The following is a 22509-nucleotide window of genomic DNA, read 5'->3' as shown; positions in this document are numbered from 1 at the left end:
TGTTTGCTGATTCAGTGACCCATGAGTCAACTCATTAGCAGATTTTCTTATCCCCAAAAAACTTTCTTCTTATAATGACTTTCTTGCATTTAAAAGACATTTGTTTTTAAAATAATGTCCTTTTATAAATGTTTTCTTACTGAATATTCAATAAACTTACTAATATTATAGAAAAGATCCATTATTTCACATTTGTAAATGTTGCTTTTTTTTTCTTATTTGATTTTTCCACACTTTACATTGTATTTTCAGGATATATAGTGGCACAGTACCAATGCACCTTACACTGATTTGATACTGCAATGGACTGGTCAACAAGGAAAGTAATAACTTTTATCTAGCACCTCGCTGAAGAAAAAAATAATTCTTTCATTTCTCCTGGTCTTTTTTTACATTTGATAGCGATCACCAAATGTTCAATAACATACACTTTCACAAAGTTGCCAATAAAAAATGGAAAGATAAACAACTAAAGAAGTTTACATTTTTCTACACAGTAGTTTTATATGAGATCACACACACACAAAACACAATCATGGTTCCTTACTTCTTAAATACACAAGGTTCCTTACTTCTAAATACATCCAGCCAGGCTGCAGAAACGGCGAGCATCTTCTTCTAAATAAATCCATAACTCCATCTCAGCCAGCGAGTGCCTTCATCTTTTAAATAAATCCATAACTCCATCTCAGCCAGCGAGTGCCTTCGTCTTCTAAATAAATCCACAACAGCCAGCCTTCTAAATAAATCCTTTCTGGCTCTGGCGACTTGCCGCTTGCAAAAACATTTGAAATAGAGCCGGAAATGCATGCTACCTATGCAAGCTCAATTCCGACAGGCTGTTGGAGTTAACGTCATTGTGCACGCGATGACGTTAGCTCAAAAAGTGCGAAAAATTTAAAACTTAAAAAAAAAAACAAAGCGTGGAAAAGAAAATAAATCGGAAATGAAGGGGTGCCACTCGGGAATCGTGGCATCCCATTATTTGGACCCCAAAACTCGGTAAAAACAGAGTCATTCGGGACAGTTGGGAGGTATGGCAACAGGTACCAGTATACCCTTGCACACTCATATTTGAATGCAATTGTGTGATTTTGTGGAGGGCTTTAAGGCATCCTTCGTCAGTGCTCCTTTTGATGGTACTACATTGTTTGGCCCGAAAGATAAGGACACAGTAACCAGAAGTGAACAAGATCATAATACTCTGCAGTTGGAATCCGTTTCTCCACACCTCAGAAAACCTTCTCCTAGAATCAGTGAAGTGGAAGAAAATGTGGTTCCAAAAATTGCAATGTCTTACCCAGGACGCTTCTTTGGACAGACCTCCCCGTCAGGTCAGGAGGTAATTTCAATGGATGTCACCCAAGAAGCAGAAACGGATTGCAAAACCAAGGCTTTCATGACCCTTTTTCTGAGAGATCCTTCCAGTGCTCCTGAAGGGTTGCCTGGCTGCTGTACTGTGCAGGCAGTCTGGGGGTGCCTGTCCCTACACCCTCATATCTGGTGGGCCATCACTTCAGACTCTTGGGTGTTAAATATAATAACAAGAGAATACTCTGTCACATTTCTAACAATGCCTCAGGCAAAATCAAGGATTTCCTTAATACCATCCAATCATTTGGAACCCACAACAGCAGAAGTGGACAAGCTGAGAAAGTCATCCAGCAGGTCCCACCAGACCTGATGGGATCCAGTGTGTACACCAGGTTCTTTTTAGTTCCAGAAAGGACAGGGGACCTAAGGCCAATACTGGGCCCAAGTCATTTAAATCAGTATCTGAAACGGACTGAATCATGACTGTCCAGAATTTTGTCCATTTTACCCCCACTCAGAAAGGACAATTGGGTCCACTCCACCAGTCTCCAGGATGCCTGTTACCACATAAAGATACACAGGCACTCAAGCAGATGCTCTGTTTCCATCTGGGAGCCAGTCACTTTAAATTCAGAGGTCTGCCCTTTGGATTCACCACAGCCCCCTGGGTGTTCACCATATGTATGGCTGCAGTAACAGCCTACCATATACTGCAAGGGTTTTAGGTGTTCCCATACTTGGATGATTGGCTCCTCACCATTCTGATGAAAGGTCTGCTAGTTCTTCAGAGAAACATGTTAACTTCAACTATTGCACCTTCTGGTGATTATGATGAACAGACAAAAGAGCAACTCATTCCTGACCCAGAATTTAGAATTCATCGGATTCCACCTAAGCAGCATAACTCTGATAACCACCTTACCTCCACACAGGATTCATTCCAAGTATCATCACAAGTTCTAGTCAATCCGTGGCCTTTGGCACTCCTAATTCTAAAACTTCTAGTGCTGATGGCTTCGTCCATCATTCTGATCCCTTTGTCCAGATTCCATATGAGGTTCTGCAGTGGACCGTCTCAGTCCAGTAGCCACAACATTATCAACTCCCCCTCAGCACCCCAATCAAGTTAACTTCTTTGTGCAAAACTCACATAAAATGGTGAAGCACATCATCAGCATTAACAGGTTGTCCATTTTCTCCACACTCCTTATGGCATTGGTTACCTTGGATGCTTCCCTTTTGGGGTGGGAGTGGCATTATGAGAAGATTGTTCAAGGTGCATGGACACTATTGGAGACCAGTCTTCACATCAGTGTTCTGGAAATGAGAGCAGTCCATTTGGTGTTGCAGGCACTTCAAGACTTCCTTCCAGTGGGTGTGATTGCAATCTGAACAGACACGTCGGTGATCTGGTACATCAATAAATGGGGGGGGGGCAAATCTTACCCTTTGTTTTGACAGGCCATGACAGGTTGGCAATTGGTGATGTATTTCTATCACTTTCTAATAGCAATGCACATCCCATGGAATTCCAATATACTAGCCGACAAATTGAGCAGATGTATTCCTTTACCACCCAAGTGGTCCCTCAATACTTCAGTGGCAAGCAAAATCTTCAGTTGCTGGGGACGAGCTTGCTGCAACCTGTTTGCCTCCTACCTGGACAACAAATGAGGCAGTTACATTGCCCTGACCCCTCCGTAAGATCAGTCACCAAGGGATACTCTGACCTACATTTGGCCCTGGATCTCTTTTCCCTCAGTTTCCCTTTAATTATGAAATTCATTCATAAAGTCAGAAGGGTCGAAGCAAAGGTGACCCTCATTGCCCCTTACTAGTCTTGGAAGGTTTGGATCTCATATCTTTTGATCTCAACTGCTCAGTCTGCCATGAGCTGTGTCCCACAGGCCAGATCTTGTCTCATCCTTCCGAGCATTCTCTCCCAGACCTAGACTCCCTGAATTTAACCACCTGGTTACTCCAATTTTAGTGATGGCCAGGGACACCAGAATAATGTTTCAAAATAAATGCAACAGATTTTCTTTCTGAACTATGGGCAAGGTTTTGGAACTCTTATCTCCCCTTCCCTCTGTCGCAGAATTCCTGTCTGAACTGTTCCAGAAAGATTCTAGTTTTTCAACAAAGTTTAGCTGGCAGCAGTTCCTAATTTTCACATAGGTCATAGCAAGACTCCTAACTTCGTTACAGATAACTAAGGCTTTCCTTAAAGGAACTTTTCTTTGCCCTCCAATTTGAGATCCTGTCCCTTCATGGGACAGCACGGTGATGTTTCGGACAATTATACAGTCCCTCTTTGAACCAGCAGTCTCAGTGGATCTTCTTGACATGTAAAACATCTTTTTGGTGGCAGCCACTTCTGCTAAGGGGCTTTCAGAACTTCAAGCTCTCTTATGTAAACCACCTCACTTTGTTTTCATAAGGACTGGATTTTTCTAAAACTGAATTAGTCACTCTTCTCTAAAGTGGCATCTGACTCCAACATAAATCAGACCAGCAATTTGCCTGTATTATTCCCAAAATAGCTTAATAAAGGAGAATATGCATCACATTTACTTGATGTTCATAGACTACTTAGATTTTACTTGCACAGAACTAACAATTTCAGGAAATCGGACCAATTATTCAGTGCATTCTCTAAATCTAAGCAGAAATAAGCAGTTTCTGGGATCACCCTTTCAGGATGGCTATCAAGCTGCATATCCTTTGTTTATGAAAACTTGGGTCTAAACCTCTCTAAAGCGAGAAAAAAAGCATATTCCATAAGAGCAGTGGCCATTTCTACAGTTCATAGATTCATAGGTGTGTACTAGGCTAATGGCCCTGGGGCCTTTACAAGCCTAGCCATAGGATTATCCTGGCATAGTGCCACTCAACCTTGGTTCCCAGTGCCTCTTGTCGAGTATAGCCACTGGAGTTATCCCCGGGTGAATTTTCTGTTTCCCATTCACTCATCAAGATCTCTTTTGAAGAGGGTCAGCGAGGTGCTCTGCTTGACATGTATGGGAAGTCTTCCATAGCATTTGCAGTATCTGGGTTATGGACCTGTCCCTCCAGCATGTTCTGCTAATTGTGATAATGAGGCTGAGATCTCTGGAGTGTGTGGTGCGGAGGGATTAGGATTTCTTTAGATGTAGCATTTCTAACAGAGCTGGGTCAGACATGGCTTTGTAAGTCCAGCAGAGATTGCCTCTAAGTAGGCGATATGAGACGGAGAATAGTTGGAGTTTTTTTGAGTCTGTCCATATATAACAAGTGTTTAAGGCCTAGGATCCTCTTTGTGAGGTATTTTTGTGGCCTCTCCAGTTGTTGCAGGTGTCTAGTGAGGTACATGCCAAATGGGACATTGTACTTGATGATTGGCCTAATGAGGGAAGAGTAGGAGGAGACAATGACCGCTTTTCTTCCTGGATGCAAAACCCTTAGTAACGAGATGTGCCACATAGAAGGACTTTCTGACCACAGTGGCAATGTGGTGGTCAAAAGAGAGGTTGCTGTCAACCTGTTCCCAGATCTCTTGTAACACCTGTGTTCAGAGGACTACCATCAATGTGGTAATTCATGGAACTGGGTTTTTCCCCAAAGGGGATGACGACACATTTTTTGGCATTGAGCTTAAGGCCATGGTTCTGACAACAGTCGTCATTCTCAGTCAGGCCTTTCTATAGGATGTGAACATCACTTGGGGAGTTAGTAACAGCTCCCAGCTTGCAATCGTCTGCGACCTTTGTCAGCGAGAGTCCCTTCGTGTTGGCCTGGACTTCAGAGAAGTAAATACCAAACAGGAGAAGGACCCAGGACCAAACCCAGTAGGACTCCACTCATGACTAGTCGGCAGTCTGATTTGGAGTCCGCTACTTTCACGCTGTGGGTTCTATCTGTGAGCCAGTTTGCAACCCACATAGTGATATAGGGGTTGATGCCAAGCTTAGTGAGTTTTTCTGTGATTTCTGAGTGGGGAATTGTATCAAAAGCCTTGGCCAGATCAAGGTAGGCTGTTTGAACCACCTTGCCTTCATCCACAGCTCTGGTGACTGACTTGAAGTCGACCAAGTTGAGCAGGCGTGATCTACCCTTGGGGATCCAGAGTTTGGAGATTCCCTATATCCTTGTTTTTTAGGTCCATGATGATGTGTTCCATAGCTTTGCATATCAGACTCATCAGGCTGATGGTTCCCAGGGTCTGTAGTCCTTTGTGGAGAGGGATGACTGTAGCAGTGTGCCATTCGGTAGGGACAAAGCCAGAGGAGGCTGTGACTGAACAGGGCACACAGGTGAGGTGCCAGTTCACTCTGTAGCTCATGTGGAACACAACCAGGGATATTGTCAGGTCCCATAGAAGCTGTATTCTTGGCCTTGGACAGTGCTGTTTTAACCTGTGCAGCAGTAATACAGGGTGTCTGGCAATCTACTGGTATTGTGATTGGTTGTTTGGTGGGGCGGGAGAAGGTTAAAGTTGGCACGGAGTCTGTCGGCCAGTATAATAGCAGTGTCTGTTGGCTCCATATAGGAGGTACTGCCATGGAGATTCTTTACATAACTATATAAGGCCTTGTGGTTGTCTTTACTATCTGCTGCAATTCTGTTTTCATAGCTAGCTGTAGAGGATTTGAGGGATCTCAACTTTTTGTTGAGGCTGATATGGGAGTTTTTCCAGTCTTGGGACTTCACCTTATTCCACATCAGTTTCCTCTTTCTATTGTAGAGTTTAATGGCAGGGGACCACCAGATTGGCTTCCTTTTTTTTGGAGGAGAGCATCTTGGTTATATAGAGTATGGTGAGATCCATGTGATTGTGTACGTGTTCTTACAGTGCATTGGTGTATGATTCTGCAGTCACTCAACTATTCTCCATTTGCATGGGTGCCATGAAGTTAGCCACCTCTGTTTTTAGGAGCCCAGAGTTAGCTTTGGAGAAGTTTTTCATGGTGGTTACTTTTGCAGGGGGTAGGAGGAATGTGGATTTCCAAGGGGTGATTGTTTTTTTGGTCTGATCTAACGAGGGAGGAGCGGACTATTGGTGTAAAGCAATGGTTGCCCTTGTTAGTAATGACCAGGTCAAGGATGTCGCTACCTCTAGTGGGGGGGGGGGTAAGAATGAGCTGGTCCAGGGCATTGAAATTTAATGAATTCCAGGAAATGTTGGGCAAGTGTATTGGTACATGACTAGTTTTCCCAGTTAATGGAGGTGTAGTTGAAGTTACCTAGACTTAGGTTGGACCATAATATTTTTCAGGGTGCTTAGGAACTTTGAGAGCAAGTCTTGGGACATGGTTGGAGACTTCTAACAGGCAATGACCTGAATCGCTGTCTTATCTCAGTGTTAGCTGCACCTGAAGTATCTCTTATACATTATGTTGGGCTTTCAGTCTGGAGGTGTGCGCATCCTTTATGAATATGGAAACGCCACCGCCTTTTGGAGCTTCGGTCCAAGTTCTGGGGCCAAAAGGTGTGGAATGAGTTATAGCCTGGCAGTGCAGGGGTGCTTTTTGCTGCCTTGAACCATGTCTCTGTTATAATGTCTGTGTTCTCCATTTTAAGGAGTGCTTCGAGTGACTGCATTTTGCGATTTAGACTTCTAGCGCTGAGAGACCCTCAGACTGCATTTGTTTGTAGCTGTTAAGATGGTAATTTGGTCTTTGGAACATCGCCTAAAAAAGGCACTGTAAGGGTGGCAAGAGCCTTGGCCAGTATGCGGAAGCTCAGGGGTGACAGATGCAGGCCATCTCTGGCAAAGCATAGAGTTCTGTCAGTTATGTCATCCCAGGCAGACAGATACTGGATCCTCTTAGAATGACACCAGAAACTTGGTCTGTTGTTGAACTCAATATCCAAACAAAGGTTTGCAGTAGTAAGCAAAATCAAGAAGCTAATGTTCACCAAAAAAACAATTTATTGAAGTGCTTTTCGTCTGCACAGTGTGCAGACTTCTTCAGAATACAAAGACCTTTAAAAACTTTCTTTAAAAACATTTTTAAACTGGTATGGTGAACCAATCATAGCACACAATTAGTTAAGGTAATTATTTAAAGCTGTTGCATAAATTATTAAGATGAACCATTAAATACGCACAAAATGAACTTTAGTACAAAACCCTCCATGAATACCCTCTGGCAGCAACTATCAAACACACTAGGAAAAATCATATCAAAAACTTAAACTTAAAAGCAGACACAATGAAAGTGAACGAAGTTCATAACCAAAACTACATTATGAAAATATAAACATTTATATCAAGTAAAATAAGTTAAAACTAAAAATATATATATATAAATTAAGACTAATGTGTGTATAATTCATTAATGTTAAACCGAGGTTGTTAGTTGACCGTGATCTCTTACCATCACCTTTTCAAACTTTTCAATTTGAGAACACTGCTTACTGAGCATGACTCATTAAGTCCAGGAAAAGTGCAAGCATTAAGTTTAATTTGCCAAGTTAGTTCCAGTTCTTCTAACAGTAGTGGTGAAGGTGCCCCCCTTCTGTCGTTGTTCACCTGGTCTATTGCTAGAAATTTAAAACTATGGTTCATATGTTTTGAAATGTGTTTGTCAAGTGCATTGTCCAATTTGTTCCTAGTTATCGCGTATTGATGTTCATAGATACATTCACGGAGCCTACACTCAGTTTTTCCAACGCAGGGCATCTTTGACATACTGCCAAATACACCACCATTTTTGAGTTGCAATTAAACCGGCACCTTACCTTACCTTTGGAAATCCTGTGTAATAACCCTGTTAGTCTCTATTATGTATTTACAATAATTGCAATTTTGGCATTTATACATGCCAACAGTTCTCGTAAAGTTCGATGCAGATTGTTCTAACAATAAGTTCAAGTTCTTACCCCTTCTGAAAGTGACAGTTGGGTGGTCTCCCACCTTAATTGCAATGGAGGGGTTACTCTTGAATAATGCCCAATTTTTCTTTATGCTCTCAATCCATTGGTAACTAGATAAGTTGAATGTTAAAATGAGTTTCGGGCCCAAGTGTTTAGGCTTGACCAAGTGGGCCACAGTGCATCCTTCTGTTGATGTGTAAGTAATAGTACCTTGATCCAACTGAGTGTATTTTATGGTTAATATAGGTTTATAAGTGCCATTAAGTCTTTTGACCGTAACTTCATTGACTAGTTCATCAAGGAGTTTTGTGGGATATCCCCTATGTGTGAACATACTCTAAGTAGTTCGTACTCTTTAAAAATCATCATCCTGACTCACTATACGGGCTGCTCTAACAAGTTGGCCTTTTATCACTGATCGTTTCTGATAGCCAGGTGACAGCTTGTAAAGTGCAGGAAGGAATTTGAGTATGTAGTTTTCCTATGGATGTTAGCGACAAAATTACACGCTTCGCTGTTTTTTGACAATGAGATGTCTAAGTAGGTTGTAGTTGCATCACTATAAGAAGAAGTGAAGCTCAGAAAATGTGTGTTAAATTTATCCAATATCATGTTACTAATATTAGCATCACCTTTTACTAGGATAAAGATGTCATCCAAATAGCGTGTATAGAACATAATGTGTTCCATTAGCTCAGGATTCTTAAACACAAAGTCAGTTTCCCAGTGCGCCATGACTGCTTTAGCTATACTCTCCCCACAAGGGGAGCTCATGGCGACCCCCACTTTCTGCAAATAAAAATTCTCACCAAACATGAAAAAATTATTATACAAAATTATTTCAAGTAATTCAATGACCACAGAAATTTCCATTTTTGTAGCTCCATTTTTCTTAAGCACTAAAGTGACCCATTCAATACCAGTGTCGTGTGGTATGCACGTATACAAGTCCTTCACGTCAATCATGAGGAAATTATTACTAGTGTCGAATGCTAACTTGTCAATTTTCTCGAGGAAAGACCATGAATCCTTACAGATCTGAGTTTCAAAAACAAGGTACCTCTGCAGTATAGAATCAACAAACTTGGCACATGGGTAGGTAGGAGAACCCTGACCATGCGTTCTACGTTGGAAAAACCTGAGCGTAGGCTCCGTAAACGTATCTATGAACATCAATACGCGATAACTAGGAACAAATTGGACAATGCACTTGCCAAACACATTTCAAAACATATGAACCATAGTTTTAAATTTCTAGCAATAGACCAGGTGAACAATGACAGAAGGGGGGCACCTTCACCACTACTGTTAGAAGAACTGGAACAAACTTGGCAAATTAAACTTTATGCCTGCACCTTTCCTGAATTTAATGAGTCATGCTCAATAAGCAGTGTTCTCAAATTATAAAGTTTGAAAAGATGATGGTAAGATATCACGGTCAACTAATAACCTCAGTTTAACATTCGTCTTAATTTATATATATATATATTTTTTTAGTTTTAACTTATTTTACTTTATATACATGTTTATATTTTCATAATGTAGTTTTGGTTGTAAACTTCGTTCACTTTCATTGTGTCTGCTTTTATGTTTAAGTTTTTGTTATGATTTTTCCTAGTGTGTTTGATAGTCGCTGCCAGAGGTATTCATGGAGGGCTTTGCACTAAAGTTCATTTTGTGCATATTTAATGGTTCATCTTAATAATTTATGCAACAGCTTTAAATAATTACCTTAACTAATTGTGTGCTATGATTGGTTCACCACACCAGTTTAAATGTTTTTAAAGAAAGTTTTTAAAGGTCTTTGTATTCTGAAGAAGTCTGCACACGGTGCAGATGAAAAGTGCTTCAATAAATTGTTTTTTTGGTGAACATTAGCTTCTTGATTTTGCTTACTACTGCAAACCTTTGTTTGGATATTTTGTTGTTTATTGCTGTCTACATTCTTAATTGTTGAACTCAGTCATTTTCTGCTTGTACTGTGGTATTATTCTGGTTGATGGTAGGATGCAGCTCAGGGCTAGGGTCATACCCGCCTAGGCTACATAATTTGAGAGCTTCTGCATGTCTCTCTTTATGTAGTCCAGGGAGGTATGTCTCAGGTCATTCACATCCACATGTACAATGACAGTCATATTTGTACCTGTTGTTGAGTGACCCGAGTGCGTGCATTATGTGGCGGATCCTGGCACCTGACAGGCAGCTGACTGTTACTTTCTCCTTATTCAACCTAGTGAGTGGGACATCATTGTGCGTCACTATAGAGTCACGTATGACTAGTGTGTTGGGCATGTTGTTTTGCCTTAGGGGCTTTGGTTGAGTGGCACACTGTTTAGACAGTTGTCTCGTGATTAGTGTTGTGTTGTGGTGGTAACGTGCGTTTCTGTCTTGGAGGTCTCTACTGCTTTGGTAAATTTTTATTGAGAGCCTCCAAGAAGGTGGGTGTGTGGTTTGTGTTTTTATGTAAAGGCAGTGCCAGTGTGTGTTCTGGAGGGTTGTATGTTCCATATGGTGTGGTGCAAGTATTGACCTTCTCCTCTTGACCAGCTATTCCGGTCTTGGCTGGAGAGTGCGTGGCTTCCAGTTTGGATATATAAGTGCATCTCTCGCAAGTCTGAGTGTTAGAAGGTAAGAGGAGAGGGTTGTCTGTACATGAGGCAGTTGCTACATTGCCACAGAATGCCCAAGTTCACCAGGTTAATAGGAGAAAGCTCAGGGAACCGACTTTTAGACATGCCTGGAGGGGTGGGCATTGAAAATAAGTACTGGATCTGTTTCCTTGTAGAATGTTTAGTGCTGGTAGCAGTTTTGTGTGCTACAATAATTGCTACAAGAAGTCTGGTAAAGTGCTAGACTAATAAGCTAGTATAAGTGCAGGAGAGGAGACCTAGTAGATTTAAGGGAAAAATTGAAGAGCAGACTCTGGCACCACTCGGAAGCTTACAAACTGTCCTGGATACAGGAAGTCTGTATCTGAACTAGACTAGTTACAGGAAAGGCAGGAAACTAGCGCAAATGCGGGCTTTTAAACTGAAAAGTTGAGAGATGGAAAAAACTGTCCAAACAGCCAATAAACCACAATATCTGGGCCAGAAACCACTCCTCTTGTGGTAGATAGGCTACCTAATGCTTACCACTCCCCTGATAAGCTAGAAGGCTTCCCTCCAACACAGGAAGGCTTGGGGGTTCAGGAGCTTACAAACAGTCCTAGATACAGCAAATTTGTATCTGGACTAGACTAGCTGCAGGAAAGGGGGGAAACAAGTGCAAATGTGGGCTTTTAAATCGGAAAGTTGAGAGAGATGGAAAAACTGCCCAAACAGCCAATAACTACAATTTCTGGGCCAGAAACCACTCCTTATGTGGTAGACGAGTTAGTCATCACTACCAAGTCTTGAACCCAGGAACCTGTGCACTACGATCAGAGCAACATACCTCTACACCATCTGAGCTGTAAGCTCTGAAGTTGTTGTCTTCGTTTGATCTTCAACTTTTGGGTTACCTGATCTGGCACGGATCCGACTCAGCCGATATCCAGCATATGATCCGAGCTCAAAGCTCCTCCCCTACCCATTATGCCCTTGTCTAATTACTCCCTTCATATCTTGTTTGCAGCGCTACATCTCCGCATTGTGATCCATGCTCTCTGCTGTTTTGTTTTTTTTTTTTTTTTTTTTTTTTTTTTTTTTTTTTTGGGCAAGTGATTCTTTTTTCACTTCTAATTCTTCTTTTTTTACTCCTTTCTGCTTTCAACCCTTCCCTCGTGCTTTTGCGATAGGATGATGTGGAAGTTCATCAGCACCCAGATGCATATGGGAGTTTAGCCTGCCGCCCTCTTTCCAGAGCAGGGGAGCAGGCAGTCCGTATTCATCCCTATTACTCACTCCTCCAGTCCGACCCCCAGTTTTGTAGCCCTTGGATCCAGGGACACTTTGTGTTGAGGGGCCAGCTCTGATGGTACCTTGTACCTCAATGCTGGCCATGGCTGTGAGCAGGTCTGATCCAACTAGCTTGGATCTGACAGGTTCTCAAGCCGTAGCCTCGCCATCTGATCCGGGGGGGGTGGTGTCTGTTCCGAGTTTCAGAGCAGAGTCCTCCATTTGGTATCTCAGCGCCTGGAAGTTCGGCTCTGATGCCCTGTCAGGTTAGGGGGTGACTGCTCCTTGTACAGTCTTTTCTCAAGAGGTTTGTTCCCCTTCGACTTTCAACGTGGTGGAGAGGGTACTCTCTATTCATTCAAGACCCTTGACAATCTTGTCTTCAGATTCTGCCCTGGCTCCCTCTGTTTCTGGTGTGGATCCGGCCATTCTACTATCTCAGGGACAGCCTGCCGCCTCTTTGCCACAAGGTGGTCTCTCTTGGGAACAAGAAATCGTTGGCGATTCCTCCCCAGAGACCCCCACTGAGGAGGTTCCTCGCAAATGTAATTGCAAAAGGAGGCACTTAGACTCCCCACCGGAGTCCCTCACCGAAGACTCAGATTTGGAGGAAAAAGAAGGTACCCCCAGTCCACCCCTCTGAGGATGTCTCCTTTGGAGACATCATGGCACTCATTTGTCAGCGTAAGGGGTGGTCTTCCCAAAAAAACAACCCCAGATGAATATGTATTCCTGGAAGCATTTTGTGCAGGACCCTCTACTTCCTGGGTGTCCCCTCCCATGGATCCTTTAGTGGATCTTATTACATCTCGAGCATGGAAGGAACCGGACACGGTGGAGCCAATTCCCAAACACCCGGACAAGGTTTTGAGCCCCCCCTTTAGACAGGTCCCATTGGAATAAAGGATCTCCGTTTGATGCCATGGTGGTGGCAGCAGCCACCAAGAAGGGGAGCTCGCTCAGGAGTGCTCTGCGATCCACCCTCCTGACCAAGAGTCAAGGATGGTGGATCATTTCAGGAAGCGGCTGTATGCTTCAGCGACCTTCTCTGTATGGGTGCTGAATTACATGGCACATGTAATTCGACTACAGCGAGACATAGTGAAGGAGATTGCTGAGTTGACCCCTGGGTCCATGTCAGCAGAGGACAAGGTGTTTTCCGCTCGTATGGTCACCACAAAGTCGGTTGCTAACACCTCTATGCGTCTACTCTCCCATGTGACTGATGGCGCTGCTAGAGCTGCCGTTACTGGCATTGCCATCAGGCAACATGCCTGGCTCCGGCTCTGTGTGTTTTTGGAACCCTTTAAGGCATACTTTGCGAATACGCCGTATGACTTTCTCCCTTGTTGGGAAGTCGGTACGTGACACCTTGGTTCAGAGTTAGGACAGGAAGACTCTGTCTGCCATGGTGATCTATTTTTGGCTTCTGAACGATCCTTTTCTAGGAATCAGCGATGGACCAAGATGATGTTCCCGAACACTGAGTTTTTCCCCAGGACACATCTTCTCCCAGGGGCAGAGGGGGGATTTGATGGATGCTTCCATAGAGGCAGATGGGGTCCAAGAAATCATGAGTCTGAAACCTTTCTCGGATAGACTCGCACAGCAACCCTGAAGGGTTGCCCGGCTGCTTGTCTCTGGAGGCAATCTGAGGTCATCCTCTTGCTACACCTAACAGCGTGGGAGTCCATCACGGAAGATTTTTGGGTATTGCAAATTATATCCAGAGGCTATTCAATCCCTTTTATCACACCACCATGTCCACCCAAACCCCTCCCGGACATTCCACTCGTGCAGTGGGAGGATGCAGCACTGGAAATTGCAAAGCTGCTAGAAAAGTGAGTCATTCAACCCATCCCCCCCAGACCAGTCAGGTTTGGGCATTTATTGCAGGTTTTTTTGGGTGCCAAAGAAGACTGGGGGACTTTAGACCCATCCTGGATCTCTCCACCTTGAACCTGTCTGTAGCCAAGACAAAATTGCAGATGGTCTGTCACCCTTCTATCTATCCTGCCCTTCCTCCAGGAGTACGATTGGATGTGCTTGATCAACCTCCAGGATGCGTAGTACCATATTAAAATAGATAGGTGCTCTCGGAGGTTCCTCTGCTTCCAGCTGGGAGCCAATCATTATCAGTACAGAGCGCGCTCCCCTTTGTCTCACCACAGCCCCCCAGGGTGTTCACCAAATTGACGGCAGTAGTAGTGGCTCACCTCTGAGACTCCAGGGCATACAGGTCTTCCCCTACCTGGATGATTGGCTCCTTGCTGCCCCTTCCAGGCATCAGCTCAATCAAGCGAGAGATTCCTTTCTTCTCTTAGCCCAGCAGTTGGTCATTTCCATCAATTTTAACAAATAGTCTCTGGCCCCAGTTCAGGTGTTAGATTTCATTGGGGCTTGACTGGACATAATCCAAACCAAAGTCTTTCTTACCCCAGACAGAATTCAGTCTCTGAAACTACATGTCCTTTGCATTCTCCAAGCTAAGTCACCGACAGTGGAAATGGTGTTAAAGGTGTTGGGGTCCATGGCGGCAACTATCAATCTCTTGCCCATGGCACATTTTCACATGCGGGTTCTTCAGTGGACTCGCTCACAGTCCAATGGTCCAAGCTAGATCTCCCGTTGTCTCATCCTGTTCGAATCTCTCAAGTGTGCAGGGACTCTTCTCTGGTGGAGTCATTCCCCGGATCTGACTCGGGGTCACTTCTTTCTTCCACCGTCCCCCTCTACCACAGTGACCATGGACTCCTCCCTACTAGGGTGGGGGGAGCACTGCTTGGTAAGGGCAGTTTGACACACGGTCCCTCTATGAGACCAGATTGCATATCAGCGTCCTGGAGATGAGGGCAGTGCTTCTAGTGTTGCAGGCTCTCCATGCCAATCTTCCCCCAGAGACGATTGCCATCCAGACAAAACAATGTCAGTCTGGTACATCAACTAACTGGGAAGCAGGTCTTATCCTCTGTCGTAAAGCCATGAGAGTGTGGGAGTGGGCGGTCTCCACCGGCAGTTTTCTGATAGCAACGCACATTCCGTGGAGGTCAAATATTCTAGCAGACAGGCTCAGCAGGGCTATTCTGATGCCTTACGAGTGGTCTCCGAATCCTTCAGTAGCGGAACAGATCTTTCACAAGTGGTGGGGTCAGCCTTGGTGCAATCGCTTCTCCTCTACTCTCCTTCCAGTGCGAAATGGGGTCAGCCTTGGTGCAATCTCTTCTCCTCTCCTCTCCTTCCAGTGCGAAATGCAGTAAGTTCTTTGCTCTCATCCATCCATCAGGAGAAGCCCCCAGAGATGTTCTGATTCATTCTTGGACCCCCGATCTTCTGTATGCTTATCCCCCCCCCCCCCTGATTCCAAAATTCCTTCAGGAAGCTCACAGACTAGGGAGCATAGTTATCCTCATTGCTCCATTCTGGCCTCGTCAAGTATGGTTCACCTCTCTCTAGCCTCATTTGGTGGCTTCACCATGGACGTTGGATCCAGTTCCATCCCATCTGTCAGGGATTCCCCATCCAGACTTGGCCAGTCTGAAGCTCACTGTTTGGCTGCTCCAGTTCCCTTGATAGTCAGGGCTCCCGGTTTATCTTCACCTGTCGAAAAGATTCTAGTGGCGGCTCATAAATCTTCCACTAGAAAGGTGTATTTCAGCAAATGGAAACGTTTTTCGATCTTTGCCTGAGTGTGCCCTATATCCCTTCACTGCCCTGGTGTTCGGGGTTTTGGAATTTTTGGCAGGGATTTTTCAACAAGGTGCTAGTTCTTCTACAGTTAAGGTCCAACTTGCAGTGGTTTCCAGTTTTCATGTAGGTGATAATATGGCTTCCTTAGCATCCTCTAAGCTTTGCAAAGCCTTCCTGAAAGGCACCTTTCTCCTTCGGCCCCCAGTGAGGGACCCAACACCACCATGGGATCTTGCATTAGTTCTGAAAGCTGTAGTTTCATCCCATTTTTGAGCCTGCAGCTTCTGTGGATCTACAATTTCTGCCATGGAAGAAGGCCTTGGTAGCTATTACTTCTGCCAGGAGGGTTTTGGCGCTTCAAGCGTTGCTGATAAAGGGCTTGTATGAGTTTTCATAAGAACAGGGTATCCTTGTGTGTACTATACCACCAAGCCAACGAATAGTCCAACCTTTTATTACTTAGCGCCTCGGCTATATAGCCGAGGCGCTAAGTAATAAAAGGTTGGACTGTTCGTTGCGTTGGTGGTATAGTTTTCTTGTTTTGCTTTCCTAGTAGTATATATCCTTGCATACTAGCCCATCGTTCCTCTCTAAGGTAGCTTTGGAGTCAAATATTAATGAAGTGTTTAATCTCCCAGTCTTTTTTCCAAATTTTCAAAACAAGGGAGAATATAAATTGCACCTGTTAGATGTGCAGTTACTCTTTATCTGCACAGGACTAAATCCTTTCGCAAGTCTGGCCAGCTTCTCATTTCCTACTCTAAACCCCTTTTGGGGAAACCAATATCTAAAGTCTCCATCACCCGTTGCATTTCCCAGTGTATTATTCTGGCGTACTCTGTTAGGGGGATATCCCCACCAGGTCATGTGAAAGCACATTCCACCAGATCTATGGCTACTTCAGCCTCCTTTTGGTCTAGAGTTTCATTAGATGATATTTGCTCAGCAGCCTTTTGGTCCAAAGTTTCGCTGGATGATATTTGCTCTGCAGCCACTTGGGCTTCATCTCATACCTTCATTTAGCATTATAAATTTGACATCGTAGCCAGGAACATGACATCTTTTGGCTCCGTCGTGCTCTGGAATAGCCTTCCATGAGGGCCTCCCAGGTGTGTAGTAGCTGGGGACGCTTTCACACAGGTTGAAGATTAAATGAAGAAGACAACTTCAGGTAAAGAAGTTATGTACTTACCATAATGTTCCATCTGAGTTGGTTGTTCATTTATCTTCAACCATTCCTCCCTCCTTCCCCCTGCCTTGCATAGACTACGTGGTGGCTTAACGAGTAGAGGGATGTGGTCACCTCCAGCATGCATCTTACCTTCTACCTGTTTTTCCTTATGCAGATGTCTAGTTTGAAATAGTGTTTGGGATGGGTGAGGAAGTTAGTTGGGCAGCAAACTCGATCTGAAGGAAGGAAGGAGACGGGCATTATGGGTAAGGTAGGAGAGGAGCTTTGAGCTTGGATCAGGTGCTGGATATGCAGTTGAGTTGGGTCCGTGCTGGATCCGGTAGCCCACAGGTTGAAGACAAATGAACAACCAACTCAGATGGAACGTTATGGTAAGTATATGACCTTCTTTTTTTTCCTGACTGAGATTTGTGCAGCTGCTGTGTGGTCTACAGTGCATACCTTGTCTCTCACTATAAACTGAATGTACAATCCAGAACTCCTTCATCCTTTGGTTCTGCTATTCTCAAGAACATCCTTCCATAAGTCCACCCAGGAAATCCTCTAGCTAGGAATTTTGTCCCAAAGGTTGAATTAGACGAAAATGTATAACATCAGATGCGAAAGTTATATACTTAGCAGAACAATAGATCTATATTATCCTATTTTTGTCTGGTTCGACATCCCTCCCACCATCCCCCTTCCAATTAATCTCCTTTGAGAATGGGTAGCGTCTATGGGAGTCTCCTTGTCTCTAACCTCAACAGGTTAGCTAACATTCCATTTCTTATCCTTGTTCGTCCCTTTCTATTGAATTATGTTTTATCCGTCTGTAATTTTATTTCTTTTTGGGTATATTCTTACATGGAGCAAACTTGATCTGAGGCAGTTTGACAGTGGCAAGGGAATTATGGGCAGAGGAGCCGTCAGAGCCCTGGTTCCAAATGTTTGAAGATGCCAAGTCCCAAAGTTGAACCAAATGAAAATAGGACAATGCAGATCTGTCATTATGGTAAGAACAAAACTTTTTTTTTTTTTTTTTTTTGAGTGTTGAGCATGACTGGTTAGAGAAATATTTGCTCTACTTAAAGGGGTAATTTTTCGGTAAGGATTTGAGTTATGAATTTTTGCTAGTGGTGATAAGGCAGTTCAGTATAATGCCAAAATTGTTTTTGGTTACGTGAATGGGCCTGTTGCTGTGAGCTGTAGTAATCTCTTTTTGGTGTTAATTAGCAGGGTCTTAACTTTGTTGCAGAGTTGATTGTACTCCTGGTGTGGTAAGTAGTTAGTTTAAATTGTTTCCAATTAGAGTCCGTCTTTCGTCACATGGTAGATGCAAAGTGTGAGCAAAGGAATAGGTTTGTTATGAAGTTTTATCGCCCTAATAAGGCACCACTTGGTTTAAGATATAGAAGGCAGTATTTAAATAGTCTACTTCCAAATCCAACCTTAATGGCCACAGAAGTGGTCAGTGTACAGTTCTGAGAGTTGAGAAGAACATCTTGGTTAAAGTTGCGTTTCGTATTAGGACTGCATATATGTATGTAATGAGGACATTTTTTAGGTTGCTTCCAGAGTCTGACAAGCTGCATGCAGAGGAAATTTTGCTGGTTGCTAATATACAGTCTAGGCTACTTTGTTTTCAAGTCACCTTGTGCATCCTTATGTTTTTGCTTGCTGCATTATCTGAGTTAATCCTGATGTCTGTGTTTAAAGGTGTGTGAAAGAAACAAGGTAGATTCCAGCCTACTTTTAAAGCCACTTAAAAGATATTTGTACACATGGAATACTTCAGCTGCAGCTCTTACTTGGCTGTGGGTAATGCAGGATTTACCACAACTGGTGTGGCTTGACCATGAGGATGAAGCCTATGTGATCAAAACAAAGCTTAGAAAGTTTCACTCAGTGATACTTGAGAACTGGAGGCTGTTGGGGTTCACACTTCATGTAGTTGGGGCATCTGAATGTTAGCCCCAAACAGGTACTTCTGTGAGAATGGGGACTGGGCAGTCTAAAGAACCATGTTGAGGGTACAACAAGGATCTACCTATATTTTAATTTCCCTGTAGAATCCCCCTTGGTAAAACAAGTGATATAAGTTTTTGTTATCTCCGCTATTTAATGCAGGATAAATTTGTTACAGATATTCAAGGTGGATTTTTTAATTGCTGTTGACTTTCCCTTTCCTCTTCCCTGGTTATCTCTAGTGGAAGTGACATCACTTTGATTTTAGTATTGCATGCTTTTTGCAAACTATGCAGTTTAACATATGAAAAAGAACTACAGGTATGCCAGTGGGACTTTTTTTTTTTTTTAACCAACACATGCATGGCTACCATCAGGACTGTGACACTTATTTTAATTAGATGCCCACTTAAAGACTTCAGTAAAGCTATCCTGGGGTATACATTGCTGTTTTCACTTGCTGCAAGAGCATTTTATGAGGGTCTGCCTTATTGTTGACAGTAGGCTGATAATTGACAGTATAGCACACCCCATGCCTCAATGGGATCACCCTGAGCATAATAGCACAAAACACCCAAGACTGTTTCACACCCTGTAGCAAGGGATGGCAGACATGTACCAAAGTACACAATTACTCTGCGGCAAAATGTCTATGCTGCATTGCCAACAGCTTTGGCTTGATTTTAGGCTATTATAGCCCAAGCAACACTATCTTGTGACATTTATTTCTGATCAAGGGGACTGCATCTTAGAGCTTCCCTACACCCAATACATGGTGAGATAATATAAACTTTATTTGTTCCATGTTAGAATTCTGCTTCTTCTAGCACTTGGTACCACATTTTGTGTGTGCATGAGATAAGTGACGTTGGTTAGAAACAAGCTTTCTCCTCTGTTAGTTCACCTGACTTCAACCTATTCTGAGAGTAGAATATATTTAATAAGCAGTTCCCAGTACATCCGAATCAATCGTTAGTAAGATGTCTATTTTCTCTGATACTTATGATATTAAAGACTTTATAACATCCTAGGAGTAGGAGACCTATATTAATGGTTCTAAATACTCGTTATTTATTTCCACTCACATTGTTACTGCCTTATTTATGCCTCTTTTATCTTACTCACCTAAAATTCTCCGGCACTGATTCTCTCTTGCTAATCCTAAAATCCCTTTTGCTTATTCACCCCTTCAAGCAGAAGTCAGCTTCACCAAAACAAACGGATGTACTGAAATGTTTAGAGCTTGTTTTGCCTTAAAATGTTGAATACCAACAGATGTAAATTTAACATTACAAATTCTGAAAATGCACACCAATATTCCCCTCGGTAATCATCAGTTTTGTAAATGTTATAGTTGGGTCAGGTTTTTATAGTACAGTCTTGAATAATTTGCTATTCCACAAATACCTTACCTCAGTGCTGAAAAGGTGAATAATTTAACTGTATTGTTGTGCAGTATGTGTGTTTGGTTAGCATATCAATTTTTTCTCCTTGGTGCTAGCCGAAATAAATATATATATATATATATATATATATATATATATATATATATATATATATATATATATATATATATGCATATTCGTACATTTGTATGCAACCTCCATTGACCTCCCCTCTCCTGTCACAGCATTTCACACAGAGTTTCGTCTCACTGCCACCTGGTTTAGTACATTCTATAGTAGTGGAACAAAAATGCAGGACTAGATGCTTACATTATTTGACATCGTACCTGGTACACTGATCAACAGCCAGATAGACAGAGTTTGCATTTAGGTGCTGCTTACTCCTTATGTATCACAATAAAAATGCTAACTGTATATATGTACCGCTGTTCCAGTCACTGTCACTGAAGGTGATCTGTCTTAAGTGCTCTTAGATTAAAACCTTCATTGCAATTTACATAGCTTATTATATGGAAAACAAAGTACATATTACTTATTACTGCTAAGTATAACTTAAATCTAAAGCTGTGACAAGGGCAAAAGCATTTATCTCTTGTTTTAAGTAATGACCATGGTTTAAACAAACGGTACCAGTTTGAATCCTCAAGTGAATTTTGACATGGATCTTGCATAGGTTATGACTGCTGCGGTGGTGCAGCGATTAGCATCGTCTCCTCACAGCAAGAGGTTCTCCCGTTCGATTCACGGCTGGAGTGCCTTCTATGTGGAGTCTGCATGTCCTCCCCACGGTCGAATAACGCTAAAGACATGCAGTTAGATGTGAGTGTGAATGGGCGTGCCTTTGTTGAAGGTTGGGCTTTGGGCTGGCAACTCGGCACCGTAAAAATCCACTGCCAATCATGAGCGGACCAGAGTTCCGCTGTGGCGACCCCTAATCGGGAAAAGCCAAAAGATCATCTTGCATAGGTTATGACAACAGTCTCCTTTAATAAATTTGTATGTAGATATTATTCGGGAACAGTTATTTTTCCTATGTATGCATACATACATGCGCACACGCACGCAAATGCATTGCAAGTGTCACATGTTTTTTCTGCTGCATCAGTCATTTGCAAGTGGATTTCAGGCTGCTTGTCAACTGAACATACCTTGAGAGAAGTAACCAAACTTATTGTTTTGAACACTTTTTTTTTTTTCTCTGTTTCCTTAAAATGACTGACCAATTCACGTGTTTGACCCCAGAAAATATGTTTGGCTACTTTGCTGTCACACTTAGTGGTTTTCTATTAAGTTTTATATTGCTGTGTGATTTTAGTTGTTTACTCTTCTTTTTTATCTATACTAAGGCTCTAGAGAAAAACAAACAATGGCTAGTTTATGACCAGCAGCGTGAAGCCTATGTTAGAGGACTTCTGGCAAGGATCTTTGAGCTAGAGCAGCAGGTGGGGCAAGTGAACCAAGGAACCCGTCAGCATCAAAATGAACCTGCTTCAAAAGGTATGGGCTTTTAACATAATGGCATGTGTGCATATTATACACAAGGCCGAAAATGACTGACATGAATTTAAATGTGCTTTTTAATTCATTTTATGAGACACTTTTCTGGGCTGTAAGACTCTTTTACCAATATGCAAGTACAACATTAATTTCATTGTTGTGAGAATGTGTATAGCTCAGTTCTTGATCATTTTGTACTTGTATTTTCACTGCAGTCTAGACTTGTAACTTTCCATTTTATTGGAACTTTCTTCTTTAACCTTTTTTTTCTAGAAGAACTATTACAGTTGGTGTGTCTTTAAGAGATGTTGAAACTGGGTAGCTATCTAAGAACCAAAAACAATGATTTGGTAAACAGTCTGGAAATTTGTGTGAAAGTTTCATTAGAATATAACTAAAAGCTTTTGAGCAGATTTGTGTAGCAACTCAAACCAAATCCATCAGGATATAAAAGCTGCACAATAGAAATATAACCATCATGGACTGTCATCACCATGATTGACTATAATTGTATTTTATGTTGGCTTTATTTTTTCATTTATTTACATTTTGTTTTTCCTGCATAGAACACCAATCAAAGCAAGACCATTTGCAGCTCAGCCTGGGTTGCATTCACATTTGTAACAGATATGTTTTGAGCAGAAACATCTTTAGAAATGAGAAAAAAGGTGCAAACAAGATGATATGCACAATATTTGCAAAAGCACAGGTGTACAGGTTAAAATGAAGAATA

At 42.5% G+C, this 22509-nt stretch overlaps 1 protein-coding gene across 9 annotated transcripts in view; it reads left to right on the top strand.

The window, feature by feature from the left end:
* Positions 1-22509, top strand: part of CEP55 (centrosomal protein 55) — a 352577-nt gene that overhangs the window by 107740 nt on the left and 222328 nt on the right. For all 9 annotated transcript variants that reach the window (XM_044056672.1, XM_044056671.1, XM_044056669.1 and 6 more), the window contains exon 5: positions 21626-21776. In XM_044056672.1, the coding sequence (XP_043912607.1) occupies positions 21626-21776 (151 nt within the window). The remainder of the gene's footprint in view (positions 1-21625; positions 21777-22509) is intronic.

The sequence above is a fragment of the Protopterus annectens genome, chromosome 14.part0 (assembly GCF_019279795.1).
Source record: "Protopterus annectens isolate FY-2018-M chromosome 14.part0, PAN1.0, whole genome shotgun sequence".
Taxonomy (NCBI): domain Eukaryota; kingdom Metazoa; phylum Chordata; order Ceratodontiformes; family Protopteridae; genus Protopterus; species Protopterus annectens.
Note: the sequence above shows the minus strand (reverse complement) of the source record. Positions and strands in the feature narration are given on the sequence as shown.